Raw genomic sequence first — 21,367 nt, 5'->3', positions numbered from 1 at the left:
TACTACAAATTCAGAAATTCAAAATTCATCTTTTGAAAAAAAGAGGAGAACATATTGGATCAATAATACTTTGAATTTTTTTAAATATTTATAAAAATGTTCATTATGTGTGTTATATTTGAGATAGAGCCTGTTGACTTTTCTCACAATGCGATACTTAACGTGTTTGTGTCAGAATTGACGTTGATTACTTTTTTGTTTTAATATATTTGCTTTTAGGATTTTATTTATTTATATATATTGATCCGTTAAACTAAATGAAATTTCCGTTCAAATGTAAAAAGGATAAAATACATGTAATTTACATGTAAAAACATGTTATTGGTGAGCATACAACTTTTTACACTTAAAATATACTGAAAAGTACAAATTATATCGATAAAATAAATCCACGTGTCAGGCATTAGAGAGTGACTTCAAACTGTCGCTATGTCTAAGTTTTAGAGTTGACTTTATTGAAATCCTTTTTGTTACCTTAATCTAGCTCCAGTACTATTATCTAAAACCAGTTATCGTTTCTCGTTTTTTTTATATAGATTAGACCGTTGGTTTTCCCTTTTGAATGGTTTTACACCAGTAATTTGTAGGGCTGTTCGGTGTGACCCTAGGCTCTTCCTATAAAAAAAAAACCCATAATAGGTCAAAGTACGATCTTTCAAACAGAGCATTGGCTCACACCGAAAAGTTGTATCTTTGTATTGTTGTTAGACTTTCCATTGTTTGTCGCTTTTTGCCATGTTATTTTCAGTTTTCGAATCATGAGTTAAAAAATCCTTGGCTATTTACCTCCTCCGCATATAACGCGTTGGTTAGGTTTATCACATGTTGAGGCTGAGTGTATATTGATTATGATATGAGTTTTTTTTTCAGTTTCGAGAAAAGGTATCCTGTAAATGTCGTAATTTATCTTTTCTCTATTAAATTTATAGAAGATTTATCTTGTAAAGGTCGTAATTTAGGTCTTCTGATTTAATGGTAAGATTTAGAAACAGAGCCTCTAGTCTTGTAGGATATTAAATTTTAGTTACTTTTATATAATTCAAAGTTTAGTATGACGTCCTTCATCACTGAAGTAGTGTACATTTTTGTTTGGGGGTCAGCTGTAGCACACTGTCAGGTGCTGGATTTTCTCGCTGCATTGAAGACCAATTGGTGGCCTTCGGCTGTTGTCTGCTCAATGGTTGGAATGTTGTCTCTTTGACACATTTCCCATTATTAATTCGATTTGTACTAATTGAGTACGTATTTCAATTTAAACGCGTTTCAGAACAGTTTGTAAATATATTATTCATATTTGATTTGTATCTCAGTATCGTTACCTACAATATATTTTCACTGACATTTTGTTAAAAAAATTTCCATATAAATAATGAATCGCCTTTGTTTTTATTTGATTTATTGAGCTATCCATTTTCTTTGAAAAACCTTCGTTATACCTACAAGGAGTGCATATTAGCTTTTAAACTATAGTTGCTTTTCGGACATTACACGATGATGAGAATATAATTTGCCAAATGTGAATAAATTGACTACAACAAAAGTAAAATATTCTATGCAAAAGAAAGGGTAATAGATTATCAAAATCCATAAATACCTAAAAATAAATGAGTAAATAAATAACATTCCTATTGAGCCAGACAATATTTGAGATATGATCTGCTTGCTATTATGAAGTCCTAAGATCCTCACGTTTTTTAGTGAGGTTTGTAAATCTCATTCATTAGTTGTGTATGTTTTGTTTTGTATATTATTTGTTTCTTTGTCTTTAATGAGTTTTAAAATGCCGTTGTTAGTTTATTTTTTACTTAAATTTGAATGTCCTTCGGTATCGTTTGCTTTTCTTTGACAAAAGTTTAACACCCTAAAATGATTTTAAAAACGTTAAACAAATGTTATCAGCAATCAAACCCAATATTCATTTTTGTGTGAACACACCTATTCTAAAGATAATCTGAATCAGAAGAAGATTCTAAAAAAAAATCAATCTAAGACTTTTTCATCTTGCAAATTTATAAAAACACTTATCTTTTTTACACTTAACACAAGTATTCCCTTATCCCTGCAACACGATAAATGAAAACAAGTTTCTTGTCTTAGGAGGGATAATTCCAATGAGATGATTACAACTTCTCAATTGTGAAACGTAGCAAGATTTAAGACGCGCCTGACTACGGAGTTTATATATCATAGTTGGTACAATATCCCAGGGCTTGTATTTAAGAGGCAATGCCAGAGAAAACCAGGCAGAAGTTAGAAATTTTGTTCAACAACCTTTTTGAGATAAATGTGTTTTTGTATTGTATCCAACTTGTTTTGTTGGGAAATGACATTTTTAAAAGTCATATTGGGTTATTATGAATAAAAAAATGAATTTGATTTTTCACTAAATTTGACTGCTTATATAGGAAAATAGGGGTATTAATTTCTCAACAAAAACAGCCTACAATATAACAATTGATATATATTCTAAAAGATGACCATGAATACAGCAGGAAATGATAATAACATCTCTGGTATCTGTTGATATGTAAATGTTCTAATGCAGTAAACTGTCAGGAAACAGCAGTTTATTTTCGACTTTTTGGTGTTTAGACATACCAAAAGTGATGCTCTTCAATTTAAAAACCGATAAAGGTTGTAATCAGCTGGTAATGTTTTGACAGTAAAATAAACTTCTGTTGTATGTTTTTATACATAATTGAACATTTTGATAAGATTTAATAAAACTACATAATTTTGTGGTGTTGGGAAACTTATTTCCCTCACCAGGAGATTGTTGTATACATGTACGGGTGATCACTTCCAGACAGAGGCAGTTACAAATTCTGTACGGGAATGAGTATTATTTATAAGACTGAAATTATTGTATTATTTGCTGGAAATGTGGAATATGAGGAATTTAAAGCCATCCGTGAGTAGTTTTTGATGATTCAGTTGGACAAATGCTGGAAATCATACAGTTTTCCTTCACCTTAAAACAGTACATGGTATATCATAGACACCAAAAGCAAAGAAAGATCTAAATGCCATAATTTTGGGCATCTTGAAAACTGGAAAGGCGTATCACTTTGAAGCAGATGATAGTTATAGTGTATAAAAGAATTCTTTGCGACAGTTATACCAGTTGGAACAGGTAATAGTTTAAATTATGGAAGTTTAAACGGAGCGTCTTTTTACCACAGAACACCACAGAATACCACAGAACACCACAGAATACCACAGAACACTAAAAATATACCACAGAACACTAAAAATATACCACAGAACACTAAAAATATACCACAGAACATAAAAACAAACAACAAAACAACTAAAATATGCAACATAACATTAAAATAACTTTAAAAAATGCATGAACTAATATTAATTAGACGGTAAATCTAAATTTCATCACCGATTGCAAACCACATATCGCTAAACAGCGCATTTTTTTTTTTTTTTTGTTTAATCGTATTAATTGTGACCTTAATATATATTATTTCAGTTATTAATGCAACAAATCATATTAAATTAAAGTTTAAAATATCAAATATATCTACATTGAACACGCCGAACAGGAAAGGAAAGTCTATAACATGACAACTCCGCAAACCACCGTCATCAACACCTCATATATATTTTATTCATCTCTTTCTTCTTCTTATATGAAATAGTTATACCAAAAATAAGACAAGAGACAAATATCAAAATCTAACCGACGGAAAGAGATCGAGGACTTTCATTGATTACTTATTGTGAATATATTTAAATTTTATTTGAAATGCATAAAGTTCCTTTAGCACGATTTTAATCAATTATCATGCAATATCTTTGAATGGGTTTTCTTCTTTACATACTTATATAATTCATTTTTGTTTTGAATAATGCTTGTAAAACAAAAGTCTATGTGATGGTCATTAAGAGTAATTAAACAAACACAACCCACTATAATGAGGTCTATGTCAAAAATTGAAAAGAACGGATGGCTTCTATAATTCAACCACGCTGTCAAAAGAAATGGAAATTTAAAAGAAGTCCTACATAACTTTTTGTTTTTTTAACAATGTTTCAAGAGAAGTCATTTCACATTTTTGTTCTGTTAGCGACGTCTCAAATCTTGTGTTAGACAATGGAAACGTGAAACCATAAAGTGCTGGAATCACAATTTCTTCCTGTAAATGTTATTGGATCATCTTTTACTTCCGATAAAAATAATTGGACAATATTTTATTTCCTGTTTTATATTATTGGTCAAATTTACGATTGGCTCCAAAATTTAAAGATATTGATCAAAGGGTATATATTGATAGAACAAGAAATAAATTCCAAAAATCTTTCTAAATCTATTATAAAGTTTCAAAGTTAATCAGTAAAGTCAAAATGCCAAAACGCAAAGTTTCGTACCTAAAAAGGTCGATTTTCTGGCCCTGTGGTGACTGCAGACAGAACTGCTCCAAGAACTCAGTACAGTGTGACTCTTGCAATTCATGGTACCACTATGACTGTCAACAGTTATCATTACAAGACGTCGATTTCTTGGTAACATCCAGCTGTTCTACGTTCTGTTGTTTGACCTGTTTGAAAGAAGAAGTAGGAACAACCTACTCTTATTCATCTGGCTTACTTCGTCTTAATTTGGTAATTTAATGTTTTAATATTAAAAATATTATTGCGGCATATTTGCACATTTTTTGTAAATTTTTGTTTCGTACACTGAATTTCTTAATCTGTTGAATCGGTTTAATCTATTTATTACTTACGCGTGTCAGGATTTGTTAATTCAAAATGTTTAATACTTTATTGTTAATTGCGATTTATGATAAGTGATTGATTATCACATTTAACATATTTATCAACGACGCGTGTCAAGTTTTTGAAATTCATCTTTCTTATTAAGTTACGGAATATAATATGTTTATGAAATTTACAATTTGGTAATTTTATATTTTAAATTTGACGTTGAATTTGTTTTCTATTTATCACCGAGGCGTGGAAGGCTTTATTAATTCAAAATGTATATAGCACAATACTTAATTGTTAATTGCAATTAATCATGGATTATCACCTTTAACATATTTATCAAAGTCCGACGCGTGTCAAGTTTTGTTAATTCATTTTTCTTATTATTTAAGTTACGGAATATAATATGTTCCTGAAATTTATAGTTTGGTAATTTTATATTTTAAATATTGACATCGAATTGGTTTTCTATATATCACCGACGCGATTATTCATGTTAAGTGGTGGATTAACATATTTATCACCGACACGTGTCAAGCTATATTTGTTTTTTTCTGTATCAATCTTATATCATTACTTGTCTTTGGGAAAACCTTTTGGAACTTAATCTTAAGGGGGGGGGGGATGAAATTAGGGTAATTAAGTGAACAACAATGATAGATCTTTTTGAAAATATTGACGGTCCTTAAAAGGACCTTTGTAAAATCCATCAAGTTGATATTACTCAAATTTTTCTTCATCCTCATCGCTGCTCAATTCTGGTAGGTTGTCGAGGGCGTCTTCCATTTGCCTGTCCTCCAATTGGTCAATTTCTTTAACCACCTTTTATTTTCTATACTGGTCACTTAGAACATAGGTTTCATTTGACAATCTCTTCAATTCTAACATGCACTCAATTTGTTCATTGCGATCTGTTATCGCTGCCATGTTATCAAATAGTTTGTAAAATTCTTTATTCAATAGATAAATCTCACTATGGAGTTTTTCTAAAAGAGTACGGTTGTTGAACATATCCATCGTTTTTAAAGACTGATGACACTATATATTAAGATTCGATATTTATTACAAACATTGGAATTTTGAGTAATATTCGATTTTAGTGATAAGCCACTTTGAGTAATAGAAAAAAATTCAATATTTCAATCATGAGCTAATGTCTATCAATCATGCTGATGTCATTGGTAAGAGTATCCAAACAATTTACCCACCAGTTTATGGTAAAGGTCATCTTGCATACAGGACGTTAAATACAACATACACACCACTTCACCTTCCACCATCAGGGTTATTAACTATAATGTGGACTCACACTAATTGGGGAATAAACGGTATGAGGACGCCAAACCATTTCGTCCCGTTAACTACCAGCACACCACAAAATACTACCCAAGTTAATCAAAGTTTCACACCAACAAACCACAGCTCGCCGATTAAGACGAAAACATCAGAAATGTCAGATATTGATGCTTACGAATCAGAGACCGAGCCGATGAATTTTGTCGTAAATGAAACCAGTTGTTCCTCACCAATTGCAAAACCGCCACCATCTCCAACAGAGTCAGAATGTACTTCTCCATTATTAGTCTCATCAAAGGACTTAGAACCAACATCTTCAGACAATAACGTAACGTTTCCAAAACCAGACAACATCAATACCTTACAACATGGGAAATTTTTGTCAGCATTAGATTGTTGGAAAGCAGTACAAGAGAAGTCACATATTTTTGAAGATGCGCCACCTGGAAATAAATCAAACACGTGATTCTTAGTTAACAATGCTGATAACATGAGCAGAAAGACAAATAACCGTCATTCCAAATACTATGATGATTGTGGCATATGGGAATCTTCAAAAGGGAAGGTCTTCCACCAAGACTACCTTTTATCAGACAATTTCAGGACAATATTTCTGAAAAATGACCAATATTGGATACTTATCGGATAAATCATGTGGCCTGTTCAATAATTTTAATAAATCCCCCCTCTCCCCCATATTTTTAGTTACAATGTGAAATAATTCTCTGCAAATGTATGATCTGTGCTGAAAGCAATTTTATACAATTTTATTCATCATGTTCAAGCATTATTTGAATAGGATAATAATTTAAAATTAAAAAAAATAAAACTATCAGACTCAAAAGTTACAAAAAAAAGAAGATTTGGTTATGATCATAATGATTGCCAATGAGAAAATCACATGTGCAACTATCCTCCATATACACAACAGACCATACATGTCTGTTACCTTATTCATCATGCTTATCATTAATATGTACATGTCAGTAATGTATGTTCATGTGCCAAAATGAATGTACATGTAAGCAAAATGCAACTACAAATGAATACATTTGCATGTACATGTAGAATAGATAAATGTATAAAAAGATGTGGTATGAGTGTCAATGATACAACTCTCCATCCAAGTCACAATTTATAAAAGAAAGTAAAGACAATCCTACAGTTATCAGGATAGTCATATATATGTTTATGTCAGATATACATGTAAACAGTAAGCTTAATTAGTTAAAAATCAGGAACGTCAAATTTAAATTTTCTGTAATTTTGATTGCTACATATACAGTGTACCTATATTTTATGACATATGAAAGACACACATATATTGAAAAGTGGTTTATAAATATATATTTATTTATAAAAATAAAACTTGTATATCAAATCTTAAGATAATTAGATTCTTAATCCACTATTTAGATGGGATCTTTTGGGACGGCAATACCTTTGTTTCATAAATTTGTTGTTTATTGTCCTTCGTGTCCGTCGAATTAGCTCTCGCCGCGATATAGCCTTTTTGTGCTAATGCGGCGTAAAGCAACCAACAATCAATCAATCAATCAATCAATCAATCCTTCGTGTCCTTAGAAACTAAATGTAGACATATGATTTATACATGATACAATTGCAAGGATTTCAAACTTTTAACATTTAGTTCAAAACTGAAAAAAAATTAAAAAAAAAGCTCATTTTGAGATCTTGTCATTATAATTTAGATACATTTGTACATGTACATGTGTGATCCTGAAGCGCATAGCATATAAGGTTAATTTGACTCAAATATATCAAGTAAACTTGTTTAGTAATAAGTTAATCACAATTTACCGTTCTGCTTTAAAGTGTTCATTTAGATCATTTCATACATTAACCTGTCCATTTAAAAATAGAATTATAAATCATACTAAAAGTCTTGTAACTTTGAATGTTTTAATGTAGTAAGATGCTAACAGCTCATTATATATTTTCCACCGGTTCTTAAGATAAGAAAATAACTAATTTGATTTTAAATACAATTTTCCAAATTCAATTCAAAGAATAATTGATCACCTTATAATCTGTTATTTCTTCAAACAGATAAAAGATACATCAGATAACAGACTTACATATAGAGGAGCCTATAGCTATAATTAGAGAAATGGATCAACTTGATTTTGAAGTTAACCTACTGCATTAATATGAAAATTCAAAAGTGAGTACCAGTATCTCTTAAAGTACATTTTTTACATGTTTATCTTTATTTAGATAAAGTACCGTTCCGCCGTATGAGATAAAGTATGTGAAATCTTAAATCCTGTAAATATACTAGACATTACATCAGTACATAATGTAAATCAGAATAAGAATGCATAACAAATGAATTGTTAAACATTTTAAGATGACCAGTGTCAGCTTAATTTAAGAACAAATTAAAACACAGATGACACACACATAAAAATTAATGAGACCAAGTATTTATTTTCCAGATATGCAAGAAGGGTTTTAATCTCTCACTACAAATGTATATGAAGTCCTGAATGTGAAATCTTCTAAAAAATTATATTCAACTTCAAATATGTGTACTTGAATACATGTATATAATATTAAAACTCATCTTATTTAATATAATTAATTTAAAACATTTTCAAGCAAAAAACTGATGTATAAATGTATACATATGTAGCTTGACTATTCCTTCATTTTTTTCAGGTGACTGAGCTTAAAGAAAAACACACATGAAACTGTAACCAGTTTGGGAGACTCAAAGGGCCAAGTGAGCTTTTCTCATCACTTGGCGTCTGTCGTTGTCCGTCGTCTGTAAACTTTTACAAAAATCTTCTCCTCTGAAACTACTGTAGTATCTAGTTTAAAAATTGTGTCCGATGACCCGTCATATCAACCAAGATGGCCGCCACAGCTAAAAATAGACCATAGGGGTAAAATGCAGTTTTTGGCTTATAACTCAAAAACCAAAGCATTTAGAGCAAATCTGACAGGGCAAAATTGTTTAACAGGTAAAGGTCTATCTGCTCTAATATTTTCAGATGAATCAGACACCCCGTTGTTAGGTAGCTGCCCCTGAATTGGTAATTTTAAGGAAATTTTGCTGTTCTTGGTTATTTTCTTGAATATTATTATAGATAGAGATAAACTGTAAACAGCTAAAATGTTCAGCAAAGTAAAATCTACAAATAAGTCAACATGACCAAAACGGTCAATTGACCCCCTAAGGAGTTATTGCCCTTTATAGTCAATTTTTAACCATTTTTCATAAATCTTGGTAATCTTTTAGAAAAATCTTCGCCTCTGAAACTAGTTACTGGGACAAATAAAACCAAACTTGGCCACAATCATCATTGGAGTATTTTGTTTAAAAATTGTGTCCGGTGACCCGGCGTACCAATTTTTGTAAAATTTGTAAATTTTCACTGACATTCTCCTCTGAAGCTATTGGGCCAAGTTCATTATAGATAGAGATAATTGTAAGCAGCAAGAATGTTTAGAACAGTAAGATCTACAAACACATCCCCATCACCAAAACACAATCCGTTTGCTTCATTTTGTGAATCACTAACTCGACAGAATATGATTGAGGTGCCATTGGGGAGTAAAAATGGTAAAGAATAAGTGAGTATTTTGTCCGTAATATTGTGTACATTTATCAATAATAAGAAACAACGTAAACCCGAGAAGGACAACTTCTAGTTGTTGTATTTATTTTGGAGAATTTGAATATATACAATTATAAAAAGGGAACGCGACAGGTGTTTGTCCTCTGGAAAAGCACGAACAACTTTCCTTTTTTAGTCAACCATATTCAAATAAGATGTGGTAAAATACAACTCTCCACCAGGGACTAAATAACATAGCATTTAACATTTGTATCGCTTTCTTCAGATCTTCAAAAAATATTATTGTTTCAGTTCGAATGTGTATAACTTTTTATACAATACTTCTCAAACTTCTCAGTAGAAAACAATTAAGATACAAACACACATAAAGTCAGAACATTTACTTCCAGAAATAATTAAACACTATAACTTATACAAACTGCGTTTCTACACTTTCTAGTCGGGGAAAAAAAAACATTTTGCGTTGTTCAACTTTTCTTGAGGGGAAATAACCTACACATAAGTAGGAAACACATTTCAGGACCTCCTTATAGCTGTCTCAAGAGAATAATCGTATATATTCAATATATATGGCGATTCTATTGATAAAGACCAGCCAAACACCCGTATAAATCAGATTAATAAACGTATAAGTCTATAATAGTTCTTCAACATTTACAAAGGTAAGATTGTTGTGTTTTTAGTTTCAGCAGTTGAACTTAACAAATAGATATAGGAAGATGTGGTGTGAGTATTATATATGCATTGAATACTCGTTTTTTTTCAACAAACTTACATTTAAAATCTAAATTTATTATTCGTTCTTAATATGTGTAAAAATACGAAAGGTAAATATGTCACAAATTAAGCAGCCAAATTATGTATAGGTACATGTATATGACAACTACTGAATATTGTCTATACTTATTACCAAATACATAGACTGGACATATCTTATTATTTTTAACAGTAATTAAATAATGCTTCGGAAATAATTGAAAGTGTACTTTAACATGCAAATAAAATAATAATTCATTTTTGGTCATTGGAACTGTTCGGATCAAAATGACTGTTTCGGATCAGATTTGGTTTACACGAGAAAGTAAAATGATAAGTAAACCATTTTACAGAGTCTATGTCATGTATCGAACATGTTTGCATGTTGATATGCCATAGCGTGCTTTCCATATAATGATATAATTGATGGAGGATGACTGCTAACAAGACAGCTATTGATCTGGGACTCCCAAAGATAGATGAAATCGTGACCCTTATAATGTTTTGTAGGCCATTAAGAACTGGTTCTTTTCTTCGAATGTGAACAATCATATAAAATTGTAACAGGTTTTGTTATTAAATGAGCAACACGTGTTCTATATGAAGATAAGGTTCTGTTTAACCTTCCCGAGCTCCTGGGATTACATATGGTATTTGTTGGGGTTTTAAGTTTTCTATATTGTGTCTTTTACAATTGTTACTCTTTTTGACGGTTTGTAAAGTGACAGAATATGAGTTTTTCGTTTTTCAAATGTAAATGTTCATGTTGACATTTCCTTTATATTCAACAAAGCACTGAACTATTTCTTTTCTTTTTACATTTTCCAATATCTTTGTGTTTTGTAGTCAATATTTACAGAAGTAGATCGATCAGCGAGTGGAGACTGCTAATGGGTAGCAAAATACGATGCGGAGAATAAGGTCTTATATTATCGATCACACAAATAAAATTATTATATGTAAGTTTCAATGACACTAGCGTGTGCATCGATTATGTAAAGATATCTATAATAACCTAAATGAAATATTGTCAAATTGGTATCAGAATAAAATATGTCTGTAAGCACATGTTAATTCTAATTAATGATTAAAATACAGTCATAAAATGTTCAAACGACAACAACACAACTTTTTGAAACAAAAAACCAACAAAAACAACCAAATAAATAATGCTCCCGAAATATCGTATTATATAAAACTGTTCAGACAAAGACAGTATAATTTCCCTGTCGAGTTTGGTTATTTATTTCTATGAGTGCATACTTCGCAGTTGGTTTAATATTCAAGTAATACCAATAAAACATTTGATTAAAGTCAATGTTTAGTTAAGATAAGATATATAAATATTATAAACGGTGAAAAAACTAAACTTCAATTTAATACTTAAAACATTATTTCATGTAGAAGTGCAGTGCAATCTAAAGAGATTAACAGAACAATCATTCAAAACCAGGACATTTTAGAATTGTATTCTCAGTTTATGTAGAAGAAGGGCGAAAGATACCAGAGGGACAGTCAAACTCGTAGCTTGAAAACGCAATGGCTAAGAAATAAAAAGACAAACAGACAAATAATAGTACACCAGACACAACATAGCGAACTAAATACTAAGCAACATGAACCCCAACAAATACCAGGGGTTGAGCAGATTCTGCTCCACATGTGACACATGTCGTGTTACTTATGCTATTCCGTAAAATTGACGAAGGGGTAATTTCAACTTCACCATTTAAAACTCTTGGTTTAATAGCTTACTTGTGAGCCGCAACCTTTTATCTGCGGGTCGGATAAAGGTTTTGCAACATTTGAGTCTTTAAAGATTGACGTAGCATGGGTATTGATAGACCCATTTTGTTTCTTAATTCGAATTTGTATCATCGACCTCAAAGTGTTATTAAAAATGTTGAGGTCTCCGGTAATAACGTGGCCAGCCAGATTATATGTGAATTGTGAACTAGCACAGGTGGAATAAGGAGCTTTAGACTTGAAGTCGTCATGTTGAGATCCTGCAAAACGTGTTTGTATTTGAAAATTTTAGTTGCATTTGGTTTGGAATAGGTAGAAGAAATTATTGGTACAGACTGATCTTAAAAATAAGGAGATATTTTCGACTGAACTAATTTATGATAAATGATATTGGCTAAATTGACGCCATCGAGACCTTCATTGAAAAGGAAAGTTTAAAAAAAGATCTTTTCTCTTTTTCATCTTTTCCAATGCAAACTGGTTTGAAAAGTCTGTGACTTGCAATATCCGAAATGATAGTTTAAAATTTGTATTGGTTTGAATGAGGGTTTGTAATAGTGGTTTCCAAACACAAATTGAACAGAGAATGAAGTTTTGAAAGGGGTAATGAATTAAGTTTCGTGCGAATGTGATTAATACCTAACGGCTTTTGTATAAATGGCAACAATTCATTAATAGAGACATCATGCAAAGTAGATGATGTATAATGGCGATGACCATGACTGCATCTACGTCGAAGAGAAGATTTGAAATCCATCACATTCACCGAACTACAGGGAGGACTAGATATAATACCTATACTATCAATGTTGTCATTGCAACCATACGATGTCGCAGTTCCAATTGTTGAATCCAGTAGTCCTCTTTGTCTACGGAGGGACGTTGAAAGCTGATGATTGTTAGTGTGGTACATTTTTGTAGGCTTAGCTGGCCTAGAGGTTCCAAGAAGTTTATGTCGCTCACCTGATGTTTTTGTTTACAATTGATGCATGGAATGATGCAACCGTTATACTTTTGCTTTAGTTTCAAGTATATTAGCCAAAAACTGCATTTTACCCCTATGTTATATTTTAGCCATGACAGCCATGTTGGTTGGCAGGCAGGGTCATTGGACACATTTTAAAACTTGATACCCTAATGATGATTGTGGAAATGTTTGGTTAAATTTGTCTCAGTTGTTTGAAAGGAGAAGATTTTTGTGAAAGATAACAAAATGTTCGAAAGTCTTTTGTTAAAAAAATGACCTAAAAAGGTAATAACTTCTTCAGGGGTCAATTCAAAATTGTTGTCATGTTGCCTGCATGTTTGGTAGATCTTACTTGCTAAACATTATTGCTGTTTACAGTTTAATAAAATTATTCAAAATAAAAACCAAATAAGTGCAAAATTTTATTAAAATTGCCAGTTCAGGGGCAGCGATCTAACCTCAGGTTGTCTATTGCGTCTGAAAATTTCGGAAAATTAACATTTTGACCTAATGAACATTTTTACTAATATCAGATTTGCTCTTAATACTTTAGTGAAAGAGGTATACAAAAACCTCATTTTATCCTCAAAATTTACCCTAAGGATGATTTAGGCCAAGTTTTGGGTTTTTTTTTTGGACCAGTAGTTTTTAGAGGAGAATTTTTGTTCAGGTAAACGGACAATGACGACTACGAAGGACAACAGAGAACGGACACCAAGTGACGAGAAAAGCTCACTTAGCCTTTCTCGGCCAGGTGACCTAAAGAAGGAGGAAGTCCTTCAAACCTAACATAATCAACGTTGACCTAAAAAAAACAAGGGAATACATTGAGAACAACTGTCATATGTATGGCTTGATGTAGGCATTTTTAGAAGATAAGGCTGTTAAACGTGATTTTATAGCTGGAAAAACTTCCTACTTGTATGATTCGCCTCGTCATCGATACCAGAAACAATAGCTTCAGAATATCCTAGAATGTTGCTTAAAGACTATTTAGTCAATGATTGAGGGAGATTTAAATATAAAGGTATTCATTTCGTTAAAAGTCAGTTTAAAAATAATACTTGTTTTTTTATTATTCTTTATGAAAAACTTATTTGTAATTCTCAACAAGAAGATGGGTTATGATTGCCAATTAGACGACACTCCTCATGAGACCAAAATGACACATAAAGTAACAACTATATGTCACCGTACGGCCTTCAACAATAAGCAAAGCCCATACCGCATAGTCAGCTATAAGAGGCCCCGAAATGAAAAATTGAATGTAAAACAATTCAAACGAGTAAAACTAACGGCCTACTTTATGTACTAAAAATGAACGAAAAACCAAATATGTAACACGACAACCACTAAATTACAGGCTCCTGACTTGGGACAGACACATACATATAGAATGTGGCGGGCTAAACATGTCAGCTGGATCCCAACCCTTTTCCTTATCATGGACAGTGGTGTAATAGTTCAACATTTAACGGTTGCCATGCTATGAATATAGTATCAGGTTTGAAGGAGGAGAATCACAGTTGTTAGCATAGTAAAACACGCACTCAAAACAAATATGGTGTGAAGATTTTTTAGTTTGTTTCAATCAATATTCCCTTTGTTTCATTTATACATTCTTTACTCCAAAACGAAGTTCAACCAACCTATTTCCAATTAGTCTGTTAGTTATAAATATATTTGTGTAAAGGATACAACATGAATGGGTGTCTATACTGTTGCAAAAAAAACTTGATTGTAATACAAGTGAATAACGACACAAAAAAAAAGAATAAAACATGTACTTAAACGAATATGATATGTCTGAAGGGTACTGAATTTGTTACGAGTTGTACACATGTAAGTTTTTCATACTTTTTGTTAGTATATGCATGATAATAAATATTACATTATAATTTGCAGGTATCCGTCGCGCTTTTCTAGATTTCCCTTCACCAGTATCGCGATAACCTTGGTACGTAAAAGTCATGTCATTTGCATAAGGAAGATTGAACAATGAATTTCTAAATATTTTGTTTATTTATCAACAGAGAATTTAAAACATGCTTGTTATTAATCATGTCCATACTAAAGCATAAAGTACTAATCTGATACTACCATCATAGCTTGACAGATAACACTTCATAAATAACCGTTAGAATAATAGTATAGTACATTAGACATTTGAATTCATAAAGTTTTCATATTTACATTTCTGTGCGCTAATGTTAACCATTGTTGATCTTAAAGTGTGTTATTAAGTATAAATGATTTCAAATAATTCCCCATTGTAAAAAGAAAGAAAACAATGTTTAACATGTTTTGATGTTTCTGATATTTGAATTAAAACAAAACGGCTTTATCTGTTTTTATCATCATTTTCACTTTTATGAGCAAGATGATTTGGTATATTTAGTTAACACGTAATACTATAAACACACTGTGTACAATGTATCAGTATCAACTATTCTAGTTTAATGTACATTTTAACCTCTTGATCCCAGTATTTACGATTGCTTAACAATATTTTTGAATCTTTATGGTAAGCTAAGTGTTCATACAAGTTGCCACCTTTTGCTGTTATTATGATTTTACAGTTCTTTCCGTCACTATCAGCCTGCCAAATGATACAATTGTCAATAAAGATTATATTACCGACGTCATCAGTAGCAACATCATCAGGATGGAACGGGAAACGTTCAAAGTCATTAAAACTGTCATTACTAAAGTCAAGGCATGACATAGATTTTTCTGAGCCTTTTTTGGAGTATACACATAACATCTTGTCGTTGTTTACAGTATGCAGTATATTAACACTTGGTATGTTTATTACTCTTTGTATTCGTCCTGATAAATCCATTAATCGTATTGCATCAGAGAAGGCCACATATAATATATCCATTATACATGTGATTCCACCAGTCATTCTTATTATTGCGGGAGTTCTTAAATCCGTTACTGTGGTGGGAGCTAGGATAGTCAAAATTTGTATCAGGTTATTACTAGGTACTGTAACTGCTATCTTGCAATCGTTGATACAGGCTATCCGACTCTTTTCTTTATCCATTCTTATGGAGAAAGTATTAATCAATTCTCCTGTCAAGTTGTAAGTACACAATTTGTCATCTAGCAATACCGCTACAATGTCAGCCGCCATATATTTTAAATCAATTATCCTGCCATTACAAGGTATTCCCCATGAATTTGCTAGTTTATATCCGCGTAGAATATCGTGATGATAGAAATAATTATGATTTTTGTTTTTGAGACGATGTTCTATTAAACAATTATCGCAGACGAATATTTCACAGTCCTTGCAGAAACACAGAATCTGATTAGCCTCCTTAGTATGACAATAGTTGCACCTAAAAATAAAACAAAAATTATATTTTCTCAATTCAAGAGATAATATTATTGATTCTCTGCTGTCAAAAGAGACAAATGCGTAACTGCATAAAGGTAAAAAAAAATGATGACGATAACATCTCTATCCGCTTAACAATAATGATTTTTCCTTTTGAAAATTACTACATATTTGTTCAACTATTTACATATGTCTTATAATAAAAAAAAATCTATGCTACTTCACATTTACTGTTAATTAAAAATAAAATAACGCGTATAAGGTTAATATCGTATTGTATAGAAAGTTGACAGCTGTGATAGACAGCCACAATCTGTACTGCGGGAAACGATAAAGAACATCATGGTCAACATATAATCGATAAATAGACGCATGAAGAATATTTTACAAAATAATCTATAAATAACTGAAGATTGCGATTTCAATAAAAACGTTGATGAATTCAGGTGCTCTGGAATGAACCTATTTGTGTCAAAGTATAAGTTTTCGAAATTTATCGAGACAAACTTGATGTTAATACTGTGTATTATATCTACACACTTGAAAAAAAGTATTGGACCATCGTGTACATATGACAAAAAAATACCAAACTCGGAGGAAAATTCAAAACGGAAAGTCCGTAATTAAAATTGCAAAATTAAAAGCTCAGACACACCAAACGAATGGAAACTAACTGTTATATTCCGAACTTGGTACAGGCATTTTCCTGTGTAGAAAATGGTGGATAAGACCTGGTTTTAAAGCTAGATAAATTACTCACTTGGCAGTCGTATAAAATTCTTTTTTATTGACAACGATGTGTGAACAAAACGCACAGACATAATAGGTAAAACTGTCAAAAATAGGAGTACAGAAGTCAACATTGTGTTATTTTTTTATAAACTATAAATAGTCAAATATGTTAACAAACATTTATCATGGCACAATGACGGGTTGTATAAGAACAGAGCCGCACATTGTGTAACAAAGAAACAAGGAATGTCATCTAGACAGGGCATATTAGCAAAACTCAAGACTACAATAATTAGCATAGAATAATTACACAATGAGTTACAAAAAATATAGACCAGTGTCAAATGGATACCACAAAAAACAGAATAAAAAGTAAAAACAATATTCATAAAGACAAATAAAAGAGCACCATGACACGTAATTAAGATGAGAAACAACGTCAGTACCTATAATATATAATTCAAGACCATCGTGTATTACTTGTGAAGTTGATACGGAATATTAATCAACAAGCTCTTGGTACCTTCCGGTGAACTGTTTTTAGAAGAAGAAAAAAAGGTTAGATGTTCTTTCGCATACCCCTCGTTCATCAACTTTTTGCACAGGCACTGGTGATATAAAATATTAGCAGTTGCTGAATGCTCTTGAATACCGAATAAGTTGGGAAATGTATATCCCATATACAGGTGCAGTTGGTATATTGCTACTAAGGTGGGAGAAATTTATAATTTCACAATTAAAATCGTCTCGTTTGTCGTAACGTATGGTACTGAGATGACAGTGTATGTCAAATTCGAAGTATAAGTCTAAAAATAAGTTAGAGGAAGCCTTTTCAGTTGTTTCTGTAAATTCAACTTCTGAAGGGATATATTAACCATGTTAACGGAACACTATCAGAAAGGTTTAGATTGTTTATGGAAAGAACATAATCAATATATCTAAATGTGAAATTGAATAACCTGTCTTCTTTGGTCTGCTTGTTTTTGACATGTGTCTGAAAGAACTCCGATACATATGCAATCAATAACCCGACCAAAGAGCAGAAAAAGAGCCCAAGGCCACAAATAGGTCTTCAACACAGCGAGTTAATCCCGCACCCGGAGGCGGGCTTCAGCTGGCCCATAAACAAATATGTGTACTTGTTCGGTGAAAATTGACGTCACACTAAACTCCGAAACATATAAGTGAACGTAAATGACTGTTCCAAGGTGAACTAACAAATGTACTTTGTTAAATGATCCCCAAGATTTCATTTTGCATATTTTTCCTATATATATTTAAAAAAAAAGCAATTTCAAAAACACAACTGACATTTCGGGAACAGCTGAAACTTACCTGTATATAATAACTTAAAGGTAGTTAAGAATTAGAAATTTTCATAAAAAAAAATCGAAGAAAACTGAAGGTCCTCCGTATTTAGGTTATAGGAACGCTAATTTTGACTGAGGGCTGTAGGCTTGATAATTTCTTTGTTAAAGAACGAATAATGTTATAAGCAATACCAGTATCGAAGAGCTGATTTTTAAGTTGAAGATACCGATTTTGACAAAATACTATAAAACAGTCAATCTTTGTTAATTACGATCGACCTTCTAATCACGCACAGAAGTACTTACTCACAACACAAAAAGTCAATAGGCTATTGGTCACTGTAGTTAAATTAGCCGGATTACCTGGTATACTATTACACAGTGAAGACTGTCTTAATTCTTTAATTAAACATTAAAGCAAACATACAGCAGTATAACAAGTAACAATATAACAATTGAAAACAATCGCTGCTTCTCCCTTCTGATGTGCTATGATATCATGCTTTGCTTTTATTGTCGACCATTGTTTTATTTGAACCCGGGTAGATACATTTTGTAAGTGAATACTTATGATCAATTATAGAGAAGCAGGGTAACATAGTACTGGAAAAAAATATAGACAGTTCTCAACCATGGAAGTTGTAATTTTAAGAAAACTCACAGGTCGAGTAAACAAAAAGTAGAATAATGAAAGCACATTGTACATTTGTAGTAGCAAAATTGTCTTGACTGATGCAAGAATAACTTACTTTGTAGTGGGATATCCAACATTCAGAAACCCTACAACAAAATGCAAGGCTTGTTTCGTTAATGTATATGTTACAAATATGTATAAATTTTGGAGATGGATCAACTTTGTTTTAAGTGTTAAATATGGTGCTGTCGCAAAAACATCAACGTTAAACGAAATTGAAAACAAATGCTTGAAGAGTCCATTACAGTACTACGAAAAAAAGCAATTAAAACTTTTAAATTAAATTACATGGTTGTTTTTATGGAAAATCTCTTGAATTAGGTTGAAACGTGCATTTTCAAATAAACATGACAAAAAAGGTTTGTGTTGGTATCTGATCATGAAGAAGTATTGCAATTGTTGTTTTAATATGAACAAAAACAGAAATAAATTCCATTGAAAAAAAAACATAAATAATTTGAATTATACTCACGTATGTCAGTATAATAAACCCCATCCTTGGTTGTAAACTCATCCTTCGTAGAAAAAAAATACAATTATGGCATTTTTGACAAACGAACTTTTGGATAAATCAACTAGAGACCATAAAAAGCCTGTGTCGCTCACCTGTATTTATTTAGCTTTTTAAAATTACGCAAAAAAAAGGCTAATTTCATACACAAAAAAACTAGAGGCTCTAAAGAGCCTGTATCGCTCACCTTGGTTTATGTGAATATTAAACAAAAGAAGCAGATGGATTCATGACAAAATTGTGTTTTGGTGATGGTGATATGTTTGTACATCTTACTTTACTGAAAATTCTTGCTGCTTACAATTATCACTATCTTTAATGAACTTGGCCCAGTAGTTTCTGTGGAAAATGTTACCGGTAGTAAAAATTTACAAATTTTATGAAAATTGTTAAAAATTTACTACAAAGGACAATAACTCCTTAGGGGGTCAATTGACCATTTTGGTTATATTGACTTATTTGTAAATCTCACTTTGCTGAACATTATTGTTGTTTACAGTTTATCTCTATCTATAATAATATTCAAGATAATAACCAAAAACAGCAAAAATTCCTTAAAATTACCAATTCAGGGTCAGCAACCCAGCAATAGGTTCTCTGATTAATCTGAAAATTTCAGGGCAGATAGATTTTGACCTGATTATCAATTTTACTACTTGTCAGATTTGCTCTAAATGCTTTGGTTTTTGGGGTATAAGCCAAAAGCTGCATTTCACCCCTATGTTTTATTTTTAGCCATGGCGGCCATCTTGGTTAGTTTGGCGGGTCACGCCACACATTTTTTTAAATAAGATACCTCAGATATTATTGTGGCTAAGTTTGGATTAATTTGGCCCAGGCTGTTTCAGAGGAGAAGATTTTCGGAAAAAGATATATAAAATTTACGAAAAATGGTTAAAAATTGACTTTAAAGGGCAATAACTCCTAGTGGGATCAACTGACCATCTTGGTCAAGTTGACTTATTTGTAAATCTTACTTTGCTGAACATTATTGCTGGTTACAGTTTATCTCTATCTATAATAATATTCAAGATAATAACCAAAAACAGCAAAATTTCCTTAAAATTACCAATTCAGGGGCAGCAACCCAGCAACGGGTTCATGTTTCATCTGAAAATTTCCAGATAGATCTTGACCTGATAAACAATTTAACCTCTATCAGATTTGCTCTAAATGCTTTGGTTTTTTCAGGTATAAGCCAAAAACTGTGTTTTATCCCTTTGTTCTATTTTTAGCCATGGCGGCCATCTTGGTTGGTTTGGCAAGTCACGCCACACATTTTATGAACTATATACCCCAAAGATGATTGTGGCCAAGTTTGGATTAATTTGGCCCAGCAGTTTCAGAGGAGAAGATTTTTGTAAAAGATATATAAAAGGAGTAGGGGCTTTAAGGGTCAAAATCGGCCCCACTTCAAAAGTAGACAATTTTTTTCTCAAAATATCCTATAGGTGTCTGCTTTCCAAAAATATATATATTTTGTATATATTACTTGAAATCACTGTGTATGACGTCATCAAAGTGAACCCCTTTATTAATCCCAAAAACGATTTTTTAATCAATTTTGAAACTAGTGTTGTTATTATTGCACGTATTTGAGTTAAAAATTCAAAACAAAGATACCTTATTATATACAAAACACACAAAAAGACGTTTTAAGAATAAATAGTTAGATACTTTCTCTT

The 21,367-nt window shown here is 31.7% G+C and overlaps 1 protein-coding gene and 1 long non-coding RNA gene across 2 annotated transcripts in view; one reads left to right on the top strand and one right to left on the bottom strand.

The window, feature by feature from the left end:
- Window positions 1–2,285: 2,285 nt before the first annotated feature.
- On the top strand, window positions 2,286–8,756 carry LOC143081984 (uncharacterized). Its single transcript, XR_012980195.1, has 3 exons — window positions 2,286–3,133; window positions 8,086–8,200; window positions 8,698–8,756. It is a non-coding gene; the product is annotated as an uncharacterized LOC143081984 (long non-coding RNA).
- Window positions 8,757–15,092: 6,336 nt separating this feature from the next.
- Window positions 15,093–21,367, bottom strand: part of LOC143083741 (uncharacterized) — a 43,872-nt gene continuing 37,597 nt past the window's right edge. Inside the window, exons 17-19 of the mRNA XM_076260033.1 lie at window positions 19,644–19,686; window positions 19,227–19,257; window positions 15,093–16,436 (exon numbers count right to left, since the gene is read on the bottom strand). Of these exons, the coding sequence (XP_076116148.1) occupies window positions 15,536–16,436; window positions 19,227–19,257; window positions 19,644–19,686 (975 nt within the window). The 3' untranslated portion in view covers window positions 15,093–15,535. The remainder of the gene's footprint in view (window positions 16,437–19,226; window positions 19,258–19,643; window positions 19,687–21,367) is intronic.

The sequence above is a fragment of the Mytilus galloprovincialis genome, chromosome 7 (genome assembly GCF_965363235.1).
Source record: "Mytilus galloprovincialis chromosome 7, xbMytGall1.hap1.1, whole genome shotgun sequence".
Lineage (NCBI taxonomy): Eukaryota > Metazoa > Mollusca > Bivalvia > Mytilida > Mytilidae > Mytilus > Mytilus galloprovincialis.
The sequence above is the reverse complement of the archived record's forward strand: the minus strand, read 5'-3'. Positions and strand labels throughout refer to the sequence as shown.